Here is a 24,772-nt window from a genome sequence, read left to right as displayed (position 1 = left end):
GTATGAAGCTGCCTGGAGTTGGGGGACTCCACAAGAACTCTTTTTGATAACTTCTGCAGATGCGCTGCCTCGTTTGAAAAGCTGGAGCTCAGGCTAATGGACTTCAAGTTGTGAGGGTCCAAGTGCATCAAGGAGCCACTGCTTAGAAGGGGTCCTTTCAGGATGATACAAGAGTAGAAATTAGGTAGTCTTCTTTTCCTACCACACTACAGTCCACTACTCCAATTTGGACTCTGAGCAAGTTATTAGTGCCCTTGAAAGGTCAGAAAGATTAATCGCAAAAAGAAAAGGAGTACTTGTGGCACCTTAGAGACTAACCAATTTATTTGAGCATAATTCAGTTATGAAATTTATTTTTCTACATGAAGTTCAATAATAATTTTTTTATTTTTATACATTGAATGTTCAAGGCAAAGAAAAATGGCTACCTGCATTTTGACAGTTATTTGAGACATCATTGTCTTGATGTCTTTTATTAGTCTTCATCAAGGTGTGTGTAATATGGCAGTAACCATGGTAGGCCTGATTCACCACTGCATTACACTGGTGTAAAAGTGAAGCAACTTAATGGACATCACCAACTGAGAATGTTTGCAATGGAGTTACACTTGGTTTCTATACCAGTGTAACAATGGTGAATCAGGCCCAATGTTTTTAGTTTTTAAGGACCTGGTTGGAATTAATAGCAATATTATTTCCAAGGTCATTGCAGAAATGAAATCATTATTATACCAGATCATTTCCATTGGCGAGAAAACTTGCTAGATTTTGTTTGAAGGATATATTTATTAAACAGAATGTTAGATTTATCCCAAATGATTTCTATTTTTGTCCTTTTTGTTTCACAAAACTGATGCAAAAATGAATTAGGATAATTTCCAGTTACTTCTCTGTTTATTTAATCACTTTCTATCTCCTTGAAGGAAAATACTGTGAGTAATTCCTCAATAATGGTAACAGCCAATATTTTCCCAAAATAGAACAGCCATATAAGGTAAGAGATGCATTTATGTCAAGATACAGCCAATAAACTGTACCTACTGGAACACTCCAAGGATGACTGCAACTGCCGACTGAAGTTGGTATAACTGCACCAGCATGCCTCTTAAGCAATACAGGCTGACAAATACACCACACACCTGTGCTTTGAAAACTCCATTGGCTCCCCATTTGCTTCATAAAAGAATTCAAAGTCCTGGTCTTGAGCTACAAAGCCCTCAGAGGTGACCTGCAAAGGAAAAAAATTGGGTTTGACCCTTTTTTGTTACTTGTTTTGCTGCTTTATTATGCATAAAGAAGACCTGCAAAATGTTTTGTCCCTGCTTGTTTTCAACCTTCAGAATGTCCTGAATGGCAAGTCTGGTTTTGCTGGAAGACTTATTGGAAGTGTCAAGAGATACCATCTACAAACTCTCTCAGCCATTAACAGGTGGGGGGCACTGAACCGCTGTCAAATACATTTTCTTCCTAAGGTTTGTTAAGCGTTAACATGAACAAAAAGCAAAGAGCTTTAAATCAACAATCTGAACCAATAACACTTCCCTCTCAATAAGGTTTTGTTTGAGTGGTATCTCTGGTACCCTAATCCTACCAGTTCTTCCAAGATAGACAAGATCTGAATTTCTAAGGTAAAAACACAAGCAAGGAAAATACCAAAATAATTTTTCAAGGCAAAAAATATCCAATGAAAACATGGTCATGCCTTCTTTATACAGTATAAAGTTTTAAAAAAGAAATAAGAGCACAAACCCTTTTTCTTCTCTTCTGAAGGTCACCTTTAATAATAATTAGGGTACTGAACAGAATTGGGGCCACATTGTTATATGGACTTTACAAATATATAAGTGAGTGATGACTACACTCCCAAAAATTTACATAGATTAGAATCTGGTTTCCCTATGGTACACATCATATTCTATGACCTCACCAAGACAGTTATGTTCCATATGGATGATGCAGCTGCAAAGACCCAGAGAAGAGATATTAGATGCTATTTGTCAGAAAGGTAAGATTAGATCAGAACAGAGTCTCGGGTTCAAACACAAGACATACCTGTTTTAAGAAAGTTTTAACCCAACTGTAAATCAACAGTGTTTACATACCCACAGACTATATGTGGATGTTTCACGTAATGATTATGCTAATACTCCCCTCTACACAGGACAGGTTGACTTATCCATATTTATTTTACAAGTCTGCAACATGTGTTAGAACGCTAAAATTAGCAACTAAGATCTGGATTGGGTTGCAATAATTTTCTATCCAAAAAGTTTTAAAAATGTGGAGAAATGAGAAGATGTGTAACAGATGAAGTGAGGTTTGAAATACAGAGTACTAAAACTTCTGCATAGAAGGCAAGTTTGAACTGAGAGTGGTGACCTATAATAGCAGGGGATTCTCTAACTGCAAGTGCTAGCGCGAAGAAAGATGATAGGTCCCATTAATGTATATTTTAGTTAAGGGATTACAATATGATAAGAGGTAACTGAACAAATTTAGGGCAGAATCCAGACCTTTCGAAGTACGAAATAAACAATTCCACTCCACCTGGTTAACTTCCTGTCAACATCCAGTGGAAGCACTGCAGTGGAAAGAAGTTACGAGCTTTACCATCATTATGTTAAACATGGCTCTAATGTCTGTTGACCAAATATTTTAAGACAGGAAGCTTTACTAAGAGAAGTTTAAGGGACAGGGTTTTCCCTTTTTGGAATGAAATGCTAGGATGTTGTGGGGAAAAATAAGTAAGATAGTAAGGGAAGAATATCTGTGAAGTTTCAGTAAAAGTATCATCATTGTGCCTGTGACTGAAGGTGATATGTCAGATTTGCCCATTTCACTGAACAATACTGTTTATATTTGAATGCTGTAAAATAGTCTATTAAGAACCCATCAGCATTGGAGTTTCTCTTAACGTTTTCACTACCATTTATTCTTCATCCTACATGAAAGAATGAACTAGCATAATATGAACACACATATCACCTCTTCTCAACAGCTAAGGATGGAAAAATAGCCTTCCTCGCTTCATCTTAGACATGTTGCCAATGTTGCTGTGTAGTGATAAAATATTCATTTCTTTGTATTTGATAAGAATAATGTATTTGTTTATATGGACAATATAAGATTTATGATGTCCTTAAGTATTCGTTTCCATGTTTACCTGGGTTTGGTAAACATGATTGACAAACAATTGAACAGTCAATTGACCGCCTATATTTGAACACACAGTCAATTATTGTCAAAAATTCCAGCAAGAATGTCCTGATGGAAGTGGCAGCTTACCTTTTTGATTGCATTATGGCTCCATTCTTTCAGTTTTTAGAAAGTCATTTCACTGCGCTTTGCATTTTTCTGAGTTAAAATAACTCAGTTAAAGAATTAGTTTTTTATAATTAGGTATAAGTATCTAAGGCTAAGCCTTTTGGAGAGCACAGAGACTTAGGGCTTGTCTTCATTACGATCAATGCAGTGGTGCCGATTTAGCGCATCTGGTGAAGATACATTATGTTGATGGGAAAGTGCTCTTCCATTGACATAATTACTCCTCCTCAATGAGGACACAGTGCGGTGCAGACACTGCTTTAAGTCGAGGTAAGTTACATCACTCAGGGGTGTGGTTTTTTCACACCCCTGAGCGATGTAACTTATCTCGACTTAAGTGGTAGCGTAGACAAGGCCTTACTTTTTTTTGTTACTTACTGTTCTAATGAATTAATGGTTTAGCAAATTTTATAATTTTTTACATTATTTGACAATATTTGACAGGTAAATTGACCATTATTTTTGATTCAGTCAACATCTATATTCCCCTTAGTATAGGGATTCTCAAATCTTTTCATAGTGCTGGCCACTTTTTAATAGAGACTATCTCCCTGCTCATTCATGATCTTTTAACATTCTTCTGGCAACTGCGGCTATTGATCACATGGAAAAATGAAGTTAGGAAAATATTTAACATTTTTAGCTTTCTTATAATGAGAAAGTGGCTCATTTAGTGGCTGTAAACAAGGAGCAGAGTTGGCACTATATAATCAAATAATTGCCAATGGACTATCAGCAAAACCACCAAAATGTATCCCCAAAGAGGAAGCCCCAAGAAGAAGGATAGTGAATCCCTTATCCTACAGGGAGGAGTTGAGAGACAAGGGCAGGAGGACACCAGTGGGAAAATTTCTCCAGTGAGGCTAGGGACTGCTTGGCACATCTCTCTGGCTCAGGGGAAATTGGCAACCTGAAGCCTTGGAACAACAGTGAACTGGAGCTGAACGTACTTGATGTCCAAGTAAAGCCCCCACTTCCAGCCAATACTCCCCAACCCTCCACCAAAAAAACCCAAACAAACGAGGAGTACTTATGACACCTTAGAGGCTAACAATTTTATTTGGGCATAAGCTTTCATGGGCTAAAACCCACTTCCTCGGACGCATGCAGTGGAAAATGTAGTAGGAAGATATATACACACAGAGAACATGAAAAAATGGGTGTTGGCATACCAACTGTAACAAGACCAATTAATTAAGATGGGCTATTATCAGCAGAAGAAAAAAAACCTTATGTAATGATAATCTCACTCAGGCCCCCTTCTCTTCACCCTCAACACATACACACCACTTACATTCCAGCCACCCTCAGCCCAATCTCATTAGAGAAAGGCAGGAAGGGGTTTTCCCGCCTTGGGAATCTGATAGCAATTTTTTTCTCCATTCTGCGTCAGGACAAAACTGAGACCTTCTTTCTTTGTGAGAGAGATACAGACTGACTGACTTAGACTGACTCTCTCACTTACCTCAGAATAGTCAATAGCGTGTTTGCTAGGGCAACTCTCTGGGATGTGGGAGAGCCAGCTTTAAGTCCCTACTCTGAATCAGGCAGACTAAGGACTTGAACCTAGGACTCCAACCTCCCAGGTGAGCACCCTGACCATCAAGCTAGTCTAGGGTGGGTATCTCTCTGGTTTTGAGCAAAAATACCATCCAAGACCTGACAAACAGTTTCCACAAAAAAGTTTCACTGAAATTGGTATGTTCCTGCAAAAAGTTTTGGGTTTTACAAATTGGTGTTTTCCAAAGAAAAAACATTTAATTGAAAAATCCCTGACCAGGTCTAAACCTCCCACCTAGACTCCCCCAGCCAAACGGTCTACTCTTCTAATTTGCCACATTAAGATCTCCACCAGCCAAATCCAAAGTTTATTTTACTAGGAGTTCATAAATACTCAAGTTAAGCTTACATGGCCTAAAATAAATGTGCACAAAATGGAGCATGTGATACTTCAAACATTAGTTTTTTAAACCAATCGAGTTTGCGAACTACTGTTCTGGAAATCTGAAAAACAGGAGGCTTCTATCACTTGAGCTGAAGATCTCAGCTATTGGTCACTTACAGAAAGACCCTGATTTTCTTCCTAACTAGCAGTCAGCCAACAGACTGACAAAAACATATACTGCCAGATCTGGTGCCCTCTGAAATTAAAGGCAGAAAGATCTCAGTGACATCAAAGAAGGCAGGATTAGGTCCATAACTCCCACTGAAATCACTTGGCCATAAACTATCTACAACACAAACTGTTAAAAGCTTTACTTAATTTGAACTTATTTACTTCAAAGGTAGCCAGTGTACATGCTTTCCAGGAGATTTAACAGCATGGAAAGTTTGAAAAGCTCATAACAAGCTGTTCCTTAGCAAGGGGAAGACAAGGAAACAAAGTTGATCTTTCAGATCAGGGTAACTTTTTCTTCTAATAACCTGTAAATCCTGAACCATTTGATTAATTCAATTTTCTTGTTTATATTCTTGGTAATTTTTTCAAGCAATAGTGATAAGAAGGACTAAAATAAGGTTTTTTTTAAGAGAAGCTGATTACAACCTTAACTAGCAAAAAGGTTACTGTCTCTCCATAATACAGGAGTGTTTTCTAAGGATTATTTTAAGGTTTGCTTTTTTATTTAAAAAGTGTTACTTAAGTGTTCAGACATCTTTGGGCATGAGCACTAAAACAAACATATGAATCTTATACATATTTTATTAATTGTTATGCCATCTAAGGTTATTATTCTATAATATTTCATATAAAAATGCTAACCAAAGTGCTGAGAGTGTTGTTCACCATTAAAATACAGGAATGAACCACAATTACAAAATTACAATATAAAACCCAAACTTGAAAGCAACATACACTTATACTTCTGTCATTCTCATATAACACCTAAATATTTTACACTGAAAACAGTTTAAAAAAAAGGGGGGGGGGGGGAACCTGGCTATTCATATTGAATTCCTTTAATATGTATCACATGCTACTGTCTGACCTAAATGATAGAGCTTCACAGGTGTAAGTTTGAGTCACAAGTTTCTGCTAAGCAGAATTAAAGGGTTAAGGCATCAGGTGGAGTTTTGTCCATAAAACATAGCTTCCCCTAAAGCAAAGGATCTCAACTGGGGGTTGCGAGCTTATTACATAGGGGGTCATGAGCTGTCAGCCTCCACCTCAAAGCCGTTTTGCCTCCAGCATTTATAATGGTGTTAAATATATTAAAAGTGTTTTTAATTTATAAGGGGTGGGGGAGGAGTCACACTCAGAGGCTTACTATGTGAAACGGGTCAGCAGTACAAAGTTTGAGAACCATTGCCCTAAAGCATGCTGCTGCAAGCTGAATCTGAGCCTGGAAAACCACATTGAAGAACTGTGTGCAACAGACAGCCTTCCTCCTCTTATTCCCCCTGCAGTTACTCCACATCTCAAAAGGAAAAGAAAATTGTGCACAACAATTTGCCCACTGTAGCACAAACCTCATTAGACTTTTTGTTGTACAGCTCCTGTGCTGGTGACTAGCTGATGCCACTCCAGATCAACTTCAGTAATAAATAACAATCTTTAATTTCTAGGCATCCATGCCTGAAGGCTTCTCGCATCTTCACAAAAATAAGCTAAACAATTTACAATAAATAGGCAATATGCCTGATTAAATCCCAGAGTGGGAAGAGACTGAAAAATTTCCAGCAATGCACACCACACATAGGAGAAAATCTTGAGCCTAGCCATGTTGGGTACTATTGTTTTTGTGTATTTAAAGCGGGGGTGTGTGTGTGAATGAAGTATCATGGGGGAAAAGAATTTCTTAGTCATAAGTCCTCAGAATTTAGGAGCCTGCTTCTCCACCACCTCTCAAAATTCTACTATGGTATTATCATAAGCCCTTCAGGTAAACAGCCCATATTCTTTCTAAAAGATTAAAGACGACTATGGACTAGAATAGTCTGGGAATTTTTAATGTGTTGAAGCCTTTCATGTATAGTTCGCTGGTAAAATCCAGCCCTAGGCAGAGGTAACTGAAAGTAGTTATTCATGAGACACATGATGAGTAGCTACATGAAGCCAGCCAATTACCTCAGTCTCGTTTTTAGTTAATGGGTGTCCATATCACCATTGCAATTAGCCTCAGCACTGAGGGCAAGGAGACATTTATTATTTGTATTACAATAGCACTGAGAGGTCTGAACTGAGATTGGGGCCCCACTGTGCTGCATGCCACACATTCACATAGTTAGGGACAGGTCCTGCCCCAAAGAGCTTACACCACAGACAGACGGACAAAATGTAGGTGAACAGAAGCATTACTCTCACCTTTTTATAAATGGGGAATTTAGTCACAGACAGATTACCGGTAAGTGATTTGCCCAATGTGAAACAGTAAGTCTATAGCAGAGTCAGCAACAGAATCTGTTGCATCATCAAAATATTTACTAGTTTTCTACTCCATCCCTCCTAAAAATTAATATATTTAAGGTGGTCTCCGACTGTGCTCCAAACATCCCTATTTATAGCATTCAGCACTAGCTGGGAGTGTTATGCTCTCAGGAAACACATTAGCTGGACTAACAACTGCTTTGAGTTGCTACTCACTCACCATCTCTCAAACATTTGGCAGTTTAAAAGGAAACATAAAAGCACTACCATAAAACTCTGAATGATTGAAACAGGGGGAAAAAAAACCTTACTGATTAAAAATGCTTTTCTCATTACCATTTAACTTATTTAAATTCAAGTTACTGTATGGTTTGAGCAAACTGGCAAGCTTTAGGGAAAAACAAGATACCCTGCAAGAGGAAAGTCTGAAGAGACTGGCCCTTCCTTTTGAAGCTTTATGATCATCTTTTAACCACTCAGTACTTATCTTGGAGTCTGAGCTCACACTGGCCGATGTGGCCTGGAACAGGGAATGGAGTGGATTTGCACACCAGGGAAGGTGCAGATCTGTCATTCCACATTCTTCACAAATTTCCATATGTCCACAACATTTCCGTGCCCTGACCCAAGACACATTGAAATAAATGAAAAGGTTCCAATGGTCTTCAGTGGGTATTGGATCAGGCCCTGACTTTATCCATAGCGTATGCTGTGGACAGAAAATAAGAGCAGTCAGGAGCTGGCCTTTCCCACCCATGCAAGCCCCCAAACTCCAGTGTGCAGAAGTCACTTTGGTTGAATATTCCTGCCTTTTGTGTGTATCTCTAGTTACTCCTACTTGAGCCAGGTGGAGATAACTGGGCTGTCACCTACTTTGGTGCACCTTCCCCAAAGATGCAAATTCCCTGGTTTCAGTCAATGCAGCACTTGGTTATTGATGCTTTCTTCTTGTTGTTATTAAAGACTGTGCTGTATGTGATAGCGTCTTATGTATTCTCTAATCCTCAGAATTGCCCTTTTCTTACTTCTTACACCTTAGAAAGTAAAACAAATGCTTTTTTGAGTTTCTTTTAGCACATTTCCAGTGAGGCCGCCCAGCCCATCTCGTTGCCCCTCCCAGTAAATACCTTGCAGTGAATGAATTAAACATCAGTCTAGGACTGTCAATAATAACAGGAAGTTAGAGGATTTCTCAGAAAGAGGAATAAAAGGGATCAAATTGATATTTTAGTACATGCTCCTTTTAATCTCATCTCCTGCTCCTACACATCCCTGTCCTTTAAAATTATATGAATGAAAGAAAAAGAACATATCACATAACATAAGAACGGCCCTACTGGGTTAGACCAAAGGTCCATCTAGCCCAGTATCCTGTCTTCTGACAATGGCCAGTGCCAGGTGCCCCAAAGAGAATGAACAGAACAGGTAATCATCAAGTGATCCATCCCCTGTTGCTCATTGGCTTTTGGCAAACAGAGGCTACACCATTCCTGCCCATGCTGGCTAATAGCCATTGATGGACCTATCCTCCATGAATTTATCTAGTTCTTTTTTGAACCCTGTTATGGTCTTGGCCTTCACAACATCCTCTGGCAAGGAGTTCCACAGGTTGACTGTGCATTCTGTGAAAAAATACTTCCTTTTATTTGTTTTAAAACCTGCTGCCTATTAATTTCATTTGGTGACCCCCCCCCCGTTCTTGTATTATGATAAGTAGTAAACACCACTTCCTTATCTACTTTCTCTACACCAGTCATGATTTTATAGTCCTCAATCATATCTCCCCTTAGCAGTCTCTTTTCCAAGCTGAAAAGTCCCGGTCTTATTAATCTCTCCTCATACGGAAGCCGTTCCAAACCCCAATAATTTTTGTGCCATTTTCTGGACCCTTTCCAATATATCTTTTTTTAGATGGGGCGACCACATCTGCACACAGTATTCAAGATGTGGCTGTACCATGGATTTATAGAGGCAACGTGATATTTTATGTCTTATTATCTATCCCTTTCCTAATGATTCCCAGCATTCTGTTCGATTTTTTGACTGCCGCTGCACATTGAGTGGATGTTTTCAGAGAACTATCCACAATGAATCCAACTAAGATCTCTTCCTTGAGTGGTAACAGCTAATTTAGACCCCATCATTTTATATGTATAGTTGGGATTATGCTTTCCAATGTGTATTACTTTGCATTTAACATGAAATTTCATCTGCCATTTTATTGCCCAGTCACCCAGTTTTGAGAGATCCTTTTGTAGCTCTTTGCAGTCTGCCTGGGTCTTAACTATCTTTAGTAATTTTGTATCATCTGCAAATTTTGCATCTGCTAATTTTGCCACCTCACTGTTTAACCCTTTTTCCAGATCATTTATGAATATGTTGAACAGGTCTGGTCCCAGAACAGACCCATGGGGGACACCACTATTTACCTCTCTCCATTCTGAAAACTGACCAGTTATACCTACCCTTTGTTTCTTTTAACATAAGAACCAGTTACCAATCCATAAGAGGACCTTCCCTTTTATCCCATAAGTTACTTTTGGGAACAGAAGCAAAATTACAGAATAGATCACACTAGACTCCACACTAATCAAATACTAGTACTGCTTCTGTTTGGACACATGATAAGAAACAGAAACAAACAAGGGTACAAATGTTTTGCCAGCACACACAGGACACTTTTCAGTCAAGGTGTGGGACTGTATTCTTTTTCTCTGGAGGCTGGGAGGACTGTTACCCCTCACAAAAACAGCTGGCAATCACAGGTAACAACAGAAAAAGAGTGTTTGGGAACAAGCAGTAAGGAAATTATAAACCTCAACAAAAGGTAGGTCAAGTTTAGTAACAGGTGGACCTCAAATAAGTTTGATTTGGATACCTAACAATTTATCCAAATCAACCACTATAGACTGTATATGCCACACAATCAATTACTGCCTTCCAATTGGAACAACCCAGGTGCTAATAGTGTCTTGTATGATTTGCTACTTCCACTTCTAGGCTCAATGAAAGACAAGAATTGAGAATTAAAGGGAAAAAACCCCACCCTCACATTTTCAAACACTCAAAAAATTGTTAGTTTAATATTTTGTGCAAATCAGTTCATACATTTCCTATTGTAGCAGGAATTTGCATTCATCTAAGGCTCAATTTCTTTGCTTTGGAGATGCAGTAGTTCTTTGGAATTTAGTCTTATTTGGGGTTAGCTGAGCAATGGAAAACTCACGAAAGAACACGGACAGTTTCTTCAATTTCTACCCATAGCTTTTTCCTCTCACAAACAAGAACAATTACAGAGTAGCAGCATATTGCTTTTTATTCAGAAAGAGAGAGGAAAAGATTTGGGGAGCTTTAGAATACTACAGGACTTAGTTGTTAGACTCTTCTTTGAATATGTGAGGTACAACAAGTATTGCAGTTGGACTACAACTGAAATAGATATAAAGGACCAAGTCTTAGGAGTTTTGCCACTGAGTTCTGTAGGAATAAGATATAGCACAAAGCCATCAGAGTTTGGCTAGAATAGAATTTAGTTTTATTTTGTAATGGTCATGATCACCCTGCAAGTTGTGAAGTAGAGATTTATTTCTGGATGATAAAATAGCCTTTAGAACGTTTAAAGTTTTCTGTCTCACAAACCAACACCTTCCTCTACCATCAAATTTTCCCACAAGGTAGTAGAGGATTTTTTGTTAGTTTTTCGTGTTTAAATATACTTATTTTCACCTCTAGGGCTAGAATCGGAAAGTGAAGACGATGGGACAAAGCCTTGCTTTGGAATAAAGGAAATACAAACTTTTAATAAATATATTGGAATTGTAAGATATTTATTTATATGGATTTTTCCAAACTGTATTGGCATAAAGTGATGCCAAGTCAATTTAACAGATTTGTTTAAGGGCATTTCCTGTTGTAATTTTATGAACTCTGCTGCAAATAATCTTATTCCTTAAAATGGCTTTTATGATAAAAAAGGCTGGATAGGTAAATAAAATGCAGGAATGGCTATTCTGCCAAAAATATCATTTATTTAGGCCAGCAGTATTCTAATAACAATAATTAAAATAATTAATCATAGTTGCCGGCAGCACCTGCTGGCCAGACTCTCCAGTTTTACAAGACAGACAGTGAGGTTTTCGGTCCCAGCCAAAGTTCTGGAACTGTGAAAGCAAACTGCTCCTGAGGTGTCGCTGTCCTTAGAGCACAGCATTCTGTGCTCTCTCCTGACTGATCAGGAGCTGTGACAGGCGCTTTCTGAGCTGGCTTAAAGCTGCTTGCCACTTGAGATACAGTCGAGAGTCTTAGCCTCAAAGAGTTTACAATCTCAAACCTCCAATCCTGCAACTGACTCTGTGGGCAGGCTCTGCACAGATGCAGCGGTGCACACACGCAATACTTCTTGAGAGATGGAGGCTCAAGTTACACTCAAAGTAAAGCAAGCTGGGATGAGCAAGCAAGAAGAAGGAGGGTTAAGGCCAGAAGCCAGAACAAGGGGAAAGGAACTGAGGCAAGGATTGGGAAATGGTAGGTGGTAGAAGGGTAATAATGTAGCCTTTGCTAAATAAAACCGTGTAATTGATCAGTTAAATAGAGTACCAAGATCACATGCTGTATACAAATGGAAAGTATCTGGAAATTAAATGTGGTGGATAAATCAAAAGGTTAAGTTAGAGTGATTGGAGTGAGGTTATGTCACATGCAAACAAATGAGAACCATGATGATGTTGCAACCTGGCTGCTGAAGTAAAGGAAAAGAGACTGGGTATTAACAGTCAGAGTGTCTAAGAGGGGTTCCTACTAGCAGCTGCAGGTTCATGCCAGCACATGAGATGGAGTTACAACCCTGGATGATCTTCCTCTGCTGGACACTCACCAGGCTACTGTACTGAACCGAAACCTTAGGTCCCACATACTCTTGGCTTGGTGGGGATGGGCAGAGTTTAGGTCCTGCCTCTGGGCCTCTAGGCCCACACTCTAGCTGCAGACCCTGAATCTGATATCCCTCTTGTCAATGGGGACCATGAACTGCCTAAACCCTGAAACTAGTGCCTGGTTTCCCAAGCATCCCCACTAGGTATTAAATACTCCCTGAGTTCCAGTCAAGCTGTTGAAGGAAATGGGAAGCCAGAAGGTCTTCAGGCATTACATTATAGCAAGTTACAGAGACTCTGCTAAGGTATTTCTAAACACACATACACACTACTCTTAGCACAAGGAATAGTCAGATTGTCTGTTCAGGGGTCCAGGAGTCTCCTCTTCCTCCTGCTCAGCCTTGTTTTCGGTTCTAGTCTGCTTCCCTCTCTCCCCTTCTCCTTGCTGGAGTGAGTTGTTTTTATAAAGTTGCTGTTCCCTTTGGTGACCATCCTGAGCTGCTTCAAGACCCAAAAGGTAGCTTTTCTTTGAAATTCTGCTCCTGTTGCTTGGGCCATTTCCTTCCCCTGCTGTGCTCTGTGCCTCCACGAACTGCAGCTACAATCTCCTGCCAGCTGTGCTATGAAGGAGCACAGTGAACTCATATTACACAAACGTCCATGCTTAGGGCAAATGGGGCAGTGTGTACTCTATAGGGGCAAAAGGCAGCCAGTTGTGTCCGTGACAGAAGGGAGCATGCACCCAGACAGATGGGCCGAGCCCATATGCTCTCTCACCCAGTGGCAGCTGGAACACAGAATGGAAATTATTTGGGATTATAGATGAAAGAGCTATAGATGTAGTAAAGTAGGGAACAGATGAGGAGACTAACAGGGAAGAGAACAGACACTGGAGAAAGTAGGAGGAAAAAAAGTCTGCACGGTCAAAGGATAATTTTTCATTTAAGTTGAAGATTGGGTTCAAGATTCTTAGAGGTAGCTTTTTTAAAACTTTATTTACATAGATACCTGTAGAACTGATCCAGATTTTTCAGGCAAGAAGCTTTCCATTGAAAAATGGCCTTTTCTCAGAAACAAAAAATTACTAAAACTTGATATCATCTGGATTTTGTTTATCCACACAATGTTTTAATACACTTCAAATTGAAATCATTAACATTTTTTGTTTACTGAAAATCTGGTTCTCCATGGGGGGGCGGGGAGAAGAGGAGGAACTATTTTGGGTAAATGGCAACTTTCTATAACCATTTTGAAAACAATTTAAATTTTTAAAAAAAAAATCTGAAAAATTATGCCAATATGGAAAAATGGGACCATTTCAAACGCAGCAAACGTGAGACAACTCAGAAATTTTATAAAATTATTTTTCTGATTTTCAACCAGCTCTATTTACAAGCAAAGAAAAGTAGACACTGATTTAGACTCCGTGCTTTTCATGGAAATATAAACCAAAAGTCAATCTAGAATCCAGTTTTTGCTAATTTTCTAAGATTTTTTCTAGTAATGAACCCACAAGTCTCCAACAGCTGTGACCTAATGACCAGTTTATTTTTTAAAAAATATTCCATATCAAAATAAGCAAATGTTAGCAACTATTGCAACAAGGGAAGAATCAGTGTTTGAAACTTGTCAGCTGATAGTTTTGTTTTCTGGGGATCAGTACATACAATTTAATGAAGTACAAGCAAATCTACTAGGAGAAAGTAAGTTTTCTTATAAATAAGACCAGATTTGTTTTTCTTTCTCAAATAGGTCTTCATTTACAACATGCAAGATTCTTTTTCCATGTCATCCTGTTTTAGTACATGTACTGGTTTATCATTGCATTTTGGTGATCTGAGATACTTTGGTTCAGTAACACACTGATCAAATGTAATCATCTTCTGACACAATATTTTTTGCTAGACCATTGCATCTTCTGTTCACTACATAATGAAACTGAGAATTCTGAAAAGGAAAATTCAAAAACTACATTTTACTATACATACACACCAGTACTTCCTCTCATAGGACCCCAGTGTTCTACCTTAATGACATCTTAATGCATCTTTTCCTCCTGTGCGCTATGGAAAATATTTACTTATTTCAGAGAACTCAATTGCAACAGTTTACCTTCCAAGCCATTAAAATCTCATTTGCTACTCAAATGGCCAGCAATGGTAGCAAAATTACAGAGAATAAGGTGGACATGCCTATAGCAAAAAGCAACAAATAGTTTAGTGTATTTTTGCCACAGGACATTAGACTTTTTAAATACTATTGTCCTGCAGTTTCATCAATTTGTAAAATGGGTTAGGTTGTTTTATTTAAAACAGCTAATTTTTACTGCAGACCTAGGAGTCCTGGGATGGGGGTGAGAATTTTGCATCACGAGTACCACAAGTACAAGATTTTAATATAACTTGCTATTTCCCCATCATCCTAAAGAACAACACAATCTGCAACTCTGGCGGTAGGGGTTATCAGGACCCCTGATTTACTGTAGATTATACTGAGATCAAAGGGGTTTTTTTACCCAGTTTCAGTATCATGGACCTACCAAACATGAAGCCCCCCTTCTCCCACACACAATCAGCACCAAATTGGCCATAAGGGCCTAAATTGTACAAATACAAACAACAACATGAAATGACACATGCCTCACTTCAAATGTTTGGCCCTATTTGTAAGAATTGTTGACCATCACCTCTGTAGTTATTTCAGCATTTAATTCATATATTTCTTATCATTTCCACCAATTATACATTTGTAATTGGCATCATAAATTATTGCAAACATGAAATAAAAGTTGTACATACTGTAACCTGGGAGGCATCCATGAACTGTAGGCCAAAGTAATCAGTTTCCACAAGGTCCAAATGATAGACAATCTGGTCAAACAAATCCAGCCCTTTCGCATTTTTCTGTAATTCAAAAGGAAAAACAAAATACTTTTTTAAAAGGGTTTGGCGGGGAAGGGGGAATGCACACAGACAATTCATTTTAAAAATTGCATGAGAAGTACGCTGGTTAGATGTTAAACAATTCAGCTGAAAGTGCTTTTATTTCCTCCAGTGAATAAGGTATTTCTTAGGTGTTTATCATGATGGTATCTAACACCGAGAAATCGCAATACATTTACTATTTAGTTTAGTATCAAAACATTTTGCTCCCAGTTCAACTGTAAGAAGTTTTCTACAAGTAGCTACAGAAGCAAAAGGAAAATAATTTCACTGCTAATGCCCTGCAATATGGAGCCAGCATTTTAAACCCCAGGATACCGATTTCTCTATTAAATGCCTGCTTCAGTAATCGTCTGAAGTCTGTTGGCAGCTGCCTGATGTCAACTGCAATTATAAACTGCCGTTGCACCATTCGGGCAGCAAAATAAATTTAAGACAACTTGACTAGTTAAGAGTACTACAACGAAAGATAATGGCATTTGATCGGGTCTTTAAATAATGCTGCTAATTGTTGAACAGCATTTATGGCCTTGACACAAAACAAAACAAAAACCAGAAGTTTTACTAATTTGGCACCCTTATAGGAATGTGTGGGACTGGTCAGGGTGTTGGTAAGGAAGTTTGCAGTGTCACTACTCCTGTGCTGTAGCTGTATGCTTGTACACTTGTTCAAAGGGTAACTCATGAATTTAAGTCATAAGAAAACTTGCACAATTCCAAGTATGTGCTGCTGTCAAGTTCCAACACTGCAAGAAAACTAAGGCGTGGAGGGTGTGGGAATGGGTGGAAGGAAAAGCACAGAAACAAACCAATTTGAAATGCCAACTTTGATGCTTGGACTTGAGAATATATTTTTTCAAATATTTGGAAAGAATTTCTTTTGAGGAAAATAACCCAGCACAACATGCAACTGAACTGAAGTCTTGTTTTTTTGGTTTTTTTTTAGGTAACGGGCAGCATCATGTCACAATGAGATGCAGACCAATTCCCTAGCCACGGTGCACCTGATTTTCAGATTTAAAGTGCGAATGCATTTCTGTGCCCACAACTGCATACTTACTTTGCATTCATATTACTGCATGCGATTTGTATACAGAGATGGATTGAAGTAACCTACCTACTCATGCATACAAGGAGATTACCATTTTGGGTGCACATTCAACAGTAAGCCCATTATTACTGTTACACACATTTATAAAGGCACTCATTACAATATTATCTTGGCCCACTTGACTTAATTTAGATTAAAACCACCCAAAATGTTGTGAAACAGATACATATCCAACTTTATAATTAAGACTTGAGGTAAATTCTATCACGAGGCAATACATTTAAACTATTAAACTAATTTTATCATCATTCTGTCAGTTTACTAAGCAATATGCCAAAGCTTCTCCCTTTCTCTGTGATATTGCTAAAGTTGCAATCGGTCAGGAAAGGGGCTTAAACAAGAACTCTTGTTTTTTTAAGAAAAAAACTGCTAACAAGGCATTTTCCACAAGGGGTCCTCAGCTATGGAATTTACTCTCCCCCTTTGTGGTCTATTCAAGCCATTTTTTTAACCTTCCAAATGCAGTATACTGAAAAGCCCACCTTCTTCCATACATGTCAGGGAAGGAACAAGTCAGTAGTATGGATCCATGGCAGTTTCACTGTAAGACTACGGTGCAGTGACTGTGTTACTGAAGGGAGCAGCTGTACTATTTGCATGGGCAGTTTGTAAAGTGAGCAATAGGTTTTTAATTCTCTATCAAATACTGTTCTAAATGAATGTAAAGTACCCAGAGCCTAGGTTGAGTGTTAAATACGACACACAGAACTGCAAAAGCTGGGCACTGCACATAAACAGAGTTACATAATGAATATGTTTGTTTCTGTTCTCCCTTGAACAGCAGGTGTAAGAGCAAGTCAGACTAAGTCTCTTACAAGAGATCCTCAGGGCGGGAGGAGGAATGGCACTTTCAACAGATCCCATTCAGCACAAGATATATGCCAGGATATGAGTAACTGCTTTATCTCTAGTTTCTTATGGCCATTATACAAGAACATCTTAAGAGTAGGAGCATGTCTACTACTGCCTCTGAATTTTTTTTTTTTTTAATCTATGTTTAGGGGTCAGAAACCTGATTTCTAGAACATGTTAGGCATTTTCATTTAGTTCTGTTTCCCAGAAAAACTCTCTGATTTCAATTGGACTAGAATTCGACCTTTAAGTTTTCAATTAATCTGATCTTCCACATATAACAGAGCATTGTAACCACATCATAAAAAAATTCTTATGAAAAAGAAAAGATACCAAGCTGTTACAATACTTAGAAATTCTCTTCTCTATGCATAAAGAAATGAAATAATTTCCACCTCCACTAGCTTTCTTGAAGAGGTCAAACAGCTCTGGTGTAGGTGGCAAGTTCTATTTAAGCCTCAACTAAGATGACTGACAAATTGAAAGCACTGCCATTTGAATTTTTCCATGTTTTCAGACACATCCATCTGATCTCCATTAAAATAAGATGTACAGCTACTTAACAGAAACAAGAAAGTGGCATCTTAGGACATTGTTTTACTTGTTTCGGGAGAGGCACAAGATGATTTATAGAAAGACATGCTTTATTAATCAGAAAATTTAACAACTTTATTGCAAACATTTGAGATAATCACCTCCTAAAATATAATGTTGCTTAGAAACAGTACACATCCACATCACTGTTTTGAAGGTGCAGTATTTAATAACATTCTAGAGTCAAATAAGCAAAGAATGTATTCTAAAGAAGTATTTTGTTGTTTTAAACGTTTAGTGAAACTAATGCTTGTGAAAGATGCCAAATCAAAAGCACACTAGAATGAAGTATTCTCTCCACCTGAACAGAGACAGCAGATACAACACAGGTAATAGGAATCCACAGTTTAAGTTAGCTTTCCATGACCATTCAATTCTTGATAGCTTGCTTATGCACAGACCGTCAGTAAGCGTGCAAATTATGAAGCAGACACCTGTGAAACAGACACTGGCCTGTTCTGTCACTACCAGCCTGGGCCATGAGCACACACTGTTCCACTGCACACATGTTCACCACAAATATGAAGTGAGACACGTGGAAGTAGTAGCATGGTCATTTACTTAATTGCTGTAAAATGCAGTATTACATACGTAACTTCTAGTAGAGGACAACCTTTAAATGTTAATAAATGTTATTTCCTAATTACTTGGACCTTCAGATAACAAATTTGTGCTGGAGTTCTGGGTAGCATGGGGGGAATAAGACTTTCTTCCAGGTATTACAGCAATGGGGAAGATGGGCTAGTGCAGCTCCCCACCCTCTAACAGTAGAGGCAGTACATATGGAGAATATGAAGAGGAAACAGCAGAAGGAGCTGGGGCGTCAAGTGGGTAGAAAATTTTCCTTACATATTTTTTTGTAGAATAATGATTGTTAACAATAAATTATTTTAAAAAATTGACCACATTATCAACATTTTCTGTGATGGGAATTATTAAAATAGTTTTCAAATTCTTTATTTACCCCAAACTGCATTTTCTTACTGTAAACTGGGATTTCAGTCAATGAAAATTTTCAAAAAAAATATTCAATTTAAAATACTGCTGAAAACTTAATGGAAAATGGGCCCATTTAAGAAATTATTTTAAAATTTTCATGAAATCCTTTCCCAACCAGTTTTACTAGGGTATTGCTGGGGCTCCAAACCTTCCTTAAAGTAGGTAGAACATCCTCCTCCTCCTCCCGTTTCCCGAATGTTGAAAGAGCTGTCGAAGTTATGAGTCCCCTATCTGTCTCTTCTCCCCTTCAGGAAGATCCATCCCTCAGTGAGCTTCTCCATCTGTCCCCCGGGGGGGGGGGGTGACTCAAAGCTAGAACTTTGGCGCTACTTGTACCCTCTCCTAGCACTCCATGGTAATTAGGGGAAAAGAAAATAGATAGGGTAGGGTCATAAAAAAAATATGACACAAGTGCTGATAAGGTCTGGTCTACACTAGCGCTCCAAAAATGAATTTTGCAGTGTTTTGGACATGTCAAATTAACTGTGTAATAATACTATCGACACAGCAGAATGGCTAGGGAGGAAAAACTGGCAGAATATCCTATAAAAGTATACAATTTCTGAGACCTGTTGATGGAAATAAAAAAAGATTCCATCTCCCATCTCACTTTCAAGGATGAATAGGTTGACATGGGTGATGCCTTTAGCAGAAATTGTTCAGCTTGTAAGAAGTTGATGCTTTCTCAAATATTTGACAGACAGTAGTAGTATGTACCTCTCTTAGTGTTCTTGCACCAAAGTACATTGTTGTGTAGGTTTTTGAATGTGAGCATCTTATAAATATCACCCAGCACTTAGATTCCTACATCTATCCATGCTCTTATCAAAATGTGTATCTGCCTTAAAAATAACCTACTGGGGGAGGAGGGTACTAGTGCTCTTTCCTGCTTCTTTCTGATGTATAGGGAAAGTTGGAAAGCTTTCTTTAAAATATTTTACTACTTATTTTTACTTCAGAGATAAGATTATTAGGTTGTCTCTTCCCACTTTCTGCTGGAGGATTCCTTGGAGTGCTAGAGAACTGAAGTTGGAGCAGTCTCAGGCCTCAACTGAAGACAAAGGCATTTCAAGGAGCTGCCCACTGTTCCATCCATCAACATGAAAGCACATCTGCAATAAGCAGGAGAGTGGAACTGGCATCAAGGATAATTTTATGTTCCACAGTCACTCTCTTTACCTTCCCCTCTCTTTGTCCCAAGATCAGCCTGGCAACCTCGGGTACTACAACCACAGATTAAGGAAATATTTAAACAAATAAGTACTGCACACTTATCCTACTTTACTTTGTACTCTGAAAATCTTAAGCAGACCCATTTTTAATCAGAAGTCTTCCAGAACTCACTGGATTGAATGTGACTAAGTAGAACATTGTCCTTACACTAAATGCATTTTACTCTTTTCACTACATAAACACGCCCCCACCATCCTTATGTTTCCTAAATGCAACTGCCAACAACTGCTCCCAAGCCAAAAATAATAAGGAGCAGTGACAATTCACCTTGTTTAGACTCGAAAGGATTAAAGAATCATCCCTTTGGACAGAACAGAAGCAGCTAGACTAAAAAGAAGGAACCCAAAGTGGGTTTTACAAGTTCTGGGCAAAAATTATAGCTCTCCAGCATTTTTAATAGAGAAGCACTATAGAAACACCTTGTGTGTATCGTAAGACAAGGCAATGATAGGACATCTTAAATCTAGTAAGTGGATTGTGCAAGCTTTTGGGTCTTTCAACCCCGCACCTCACCCCAGTCCCAGGTATTATGGTGGTGCCAAGAGCTTCAACCAGGATCACTGTCCTACTTTGACAGGCTCTTTACAAACACATGAAACACTATTGGTAGCCAAGCTTCTAAAAAAGCTATGTATCTGTAGACATCACTGTCCATTCTAAGTACCATATCTTGGCATATATTTTAATGTCTACATTTACAAGAGAGATACAATAGCATCTTGCACACAACTAAGGGCCACTGGTCTTTTGGTATTTGGGAAATTACAGCCCTATTTAACAAAAACAATGAGGAGTCCTTGGGGCACCTTAGAGACTAACAAATTTATTTGGGCATAAGCTTTCGTGGGCTATAACCCACTTCATCAGATGCATGGAGTGGAAAATACAGTAGGCAGGTATAAATTTATACACAGACTAACACAGCTACCCCTCTGAAACCAACCCTATTTAAAGTGTACCTCTTTCCTCAGCCTCTGCAAATACCATTTTAAATACTCGAGTCAGCTGATCACAGAAGAGTCAATAAAACTCCACATTGACACCATATTTCCAAAGATAATTTCCTCTTATCTCATCTATTTTGGCGTTCATGAATGTTGGCAAATCTAGTCCTGCTACAAAAAGATGCCAGATAATTGAAATCTATGCCCTAATCAGATGTGTAAAGTAAATTCTGTCTAATTCATTTAGAGTTTGTGGGATCGTAAAATGTAATTCCTTTTTGCGGTTGAGTAACCTTTCGTAGTTCCATTTTTTTGTGACTTGAGCCTTCAGATATTCTGCTGACAGACAGCTTGCCTGCTCTTCTGATTTGTTCAAATGACTTTTCTTGGAAGAGAGGATATTTAACCTACTGTTTAACAAGACGAAGCACCTACTATTTGGCTTTTGTTAATTTTTAACAAATTAATGTGAGTTTAATAGTGGCTACATTTTATTGTTTTTTTCTCTCTTTTGCTGACGTGCCTATTTGCATCTTTCACCAACAATATTCCCTCCCCCTTGTATACCTTGCAAGATTCCCAGCCGATAGATTGTACAGACTGTTTTCACAACCAAAAATGCAAGTTAAAAAAAACTACTTAGCATTTACTTTCAGATCCTTCATTATGAATTAATCTAATCTCCATCTGTGTTTTCGGGATGTGTTGTATAAAAGTGCCACCTTAACTTTGACCTTGTCTACATCACTTATTCTCTCAACACCGCACTGTGTGATATGACAAAGACATGATACTTGCCTCCTAGGTTAGGAATCTGAACTTGTGTTGGGAACTACAGAATCTTATTAAGATCAGCTAAAAAGCTGAGACTATCGTGGTCCTCTGGCTTCCAGACAAATACTCATTTTACTATTTGTTATTTACGTGTCGTTAACAGAAGCAGAATGAGGAGTGTCCCTTTTACTTGATACTCTCAATGCTCTGAGAATTTTCATCCAAGAGACAAGGTTGGTGAGGTAATATCTTTTATTGGACCAACTTCTGTTGGTGGAAGGTACAAGATTTCGAGCTACACAGAGCTCTTCTTCGGTAGGAAAGGAAGCAGAGTGTCTGAACATTATTTTAGAATCTCCACCTTGAAGCTGATGCTTGTTGAGGAAAATTAAGTCCATTGTCACCCCTTCCCCTTCTCTTTTTGGGGATCTTTTTGTGTCCCCTTGGGGAGCTCACTCTCTCTGTTTTCCTGATTTCCAGTAGCCTTCCCTTTCTGACTTATTCAACATTTTTCCCTGCCATATTTTTGGGTAGAGGGGACCTTCCCTGACAACTGCTGAAATAATGAATGTGGTGCTAGGAGGATAGCATAATTTGGTTGAAGATTCATTCCTAACCAAGTCTCGCAAATATCTATCTGTGCAGCTTTCAGTGGGCTTTTTTGGAAATAAAAAGTCTCTTTCTATAGGAAGGGTGGATACTTTTCTAGGGTATATATTGGCACTTCTAATTGGGAGGGTAACAAAGGATATTTTTGGCTTGTGGATATTTGTAAAACTTGGACAGATTATCATTTGCTTTCTGGAAGATCCTAATCTCATTCAATTAACTAATGTAGGATTCCAGACTTGAGGATGCAGTTTCTGGGGTTTTTAATCTTATTTGGTTTCTTAAAATCAAGCGCTCCCAGCCCACATTCAAGCACTATTAATAACAATATTTTTGCATTATGCAGAACTCTGCCTTTCCTTAAATAGTTTTTTTTTTTCTTTTAAAGGCCAACGATTTTGAGGAAAAGTCCTAGTATTAGAAACCCTGGAGTTGCACCCAAGGTCCCATTCCATTTCTGGGAAGGATAATTACCTTGATAAACTCTGGGGAGCCATCAAGAATACAGCACAGGACAAATGCATCCAACTCAAAAGGGGTGTTTAGAGGGCACAGATTGAGGTTGGATTGTTAGCCCAGCAGGGGAAGTCCCTACAAAGACAGTGACTGCAAGTGGCAGACTGGAGAAGGAACATTGTTCACAAGAGGGTATCAAGTAATCTGCTATTTTTCTACTGCACTTAGACACTGATTTGGGATTGACAAGAGTGAGGGGAGTGATAAACTGGACCTTGGACAAGCTACAGGTAATGAAGGCAGAAAATGGGGCTGCTGATCATCACTCCCTTAAACACCCCTTTTTGTGTTAATTTGCAACAGTGCACTTAATTTGTGAGTTTAATAAAGTTTAGTTGTAGTCTAACTCCTAATCCCTACCTATTTCTAACTAACCTCTTCATTATATGATCAAAGAGAAAGAAGTTCATATCGTTTCAGAAATTTTAGTACTCAGCTGATGTAAATTGGGATAACTCCCTCAAAGTCAAAGGAGCTAAAGTAATTTTCAACAGGTCACTATCTGGCCAATATCTGTAGTTAAAATTGGGCTAAAACTCTAATTAGTGAATATTTTTTATCCCAGTTAAATTTGCTGAATTCTTCGTGGTTCACTGCTAAGACCAGATGTAGAAAGGATGAAATTCTCTAGATATGTTAACTTCGGAAGGACTTTTTTGGTAGAATACGATGTCTCCTATTATGCAAGAACAACAGGGCAAATCAATAACCAAAACAGACAATTTACATCGGATGCCTTAACCTGAACGGAGAGCTGATGTAGGTGCTATCCAGTAGTTAATAAAAGGCATTAAAACAATCAGCCAATGGGAAAGGGACAGAAAAAATTATGTACAACTAAAACCAGAGGTGCTGTTTTAAGTACAGTGGAGACGAAATGGCCACGGTACAGAAAATAGATAGTGGTGATATTCTACGAGACTGTTTTCTTCAAAGAAAAAACGACTGCTTAAACGCCGGATGGTTTCCGAGTATGCTTTCTTCAAACTAAAATGCTCCAAACAAAAACAAAAAAAAACCCCAAGGCCTTGCATGTTCTACATGCTCAACCAGAATGAAGAACTGTTGCCTTGTACGGGAGAGCTCTGATCGCAGCATTATAAATTAGGCTTTGACAAGGACTTCCAAACTGCCTGAACTTCTGCAAGAGAAGCCTGACAAAGGCAAAAAAGCAAAACATAAAATATTCCTCATTCTGAAACGAAGACAGACCCGACCGTGGGGGAGGAAGGGGAGAGACAGAAGGGGATGACGACAATTCAGCACACATCTAGTTTTGCCAGCAAAACATTCCAAACACCACACTAAATGCCAGTAGGAAAAGTTTTGTGGCAATGGAGTAGGAAGGATAGAAATGGTTTCTTGTCCTGAAAGGGAAGTATACCATCACAGCCCATAATGCAGGATGCCATTGAGTATATTGTGATTCATCAGCTCCTTTAAAATATTTAGCAGCGTGCATTACTATGAGCTTTAAGGCACACACGGTAGGCACTTCAAGCAGTAGGCTCTACTGACTCTAGTTTTTGGTGGGTTAACAAGGGAATATTCTCTGTTATCACTGACAAAAAAGAAAGAGTGCAAATAACCTTGGCAGAAGTCTTTGAAAGGGGAAGTAGAGAATTTCCAAACTATTC

At 38.6% G+C, this 24,772-nt stretch overlaps 1 protein-coding gene across 7 annotated transcripts in view; it reads right to left on the bottom strand.

Annotated features, from left to right (window-relative positions):
• EPB41L4B (erythrocyte membrane protein band 4.1 like 4B) overlaps positions 1-24,772 on the bottom strand; it is a 246,907-nt gene that overhangs the window by 147,918 nt on the left and 74,217 nt on the right. For 6 of the 7 annotated variants that reach the window (XM_073332653.2, XM_073332656.2, XM_073332654.2 and 3 more), the window contains one exon: positions 15,360-15,464. The exons of the other annotated variant lie outside the window; for it this stretch is intronic. In XM_073332653.2, coding sequence (XP_073188754.1) covers positions 15,360-15,464 — 105 coding nt within the window. The remainder of the gene's footprint in view (positions 1-15,359; positions 15,465-24,772) is intronic. 7 annotated transcript variants of the gene reach the window in all.

This window comes from Lepidochelys kempii, chromosome 2 (genome assembly GCF_965140285.1).
Source record: "Lepidochelys kempii isolate rLepKem1 chromosome 2, rLepKem1.hap1, whole genome shotgun sequence".
Lineage (NCBI taxonomy): Eukaryota > Metazoa > Chordata > Testudines > Cheloniidae > Lepidochelys > Lepidochelys kempii.
The sequence above is the reverse complement of the archived record's forward strand: the minus strand, read 5'-3'. Positions and strand labels throughout refer to the sequence as shown.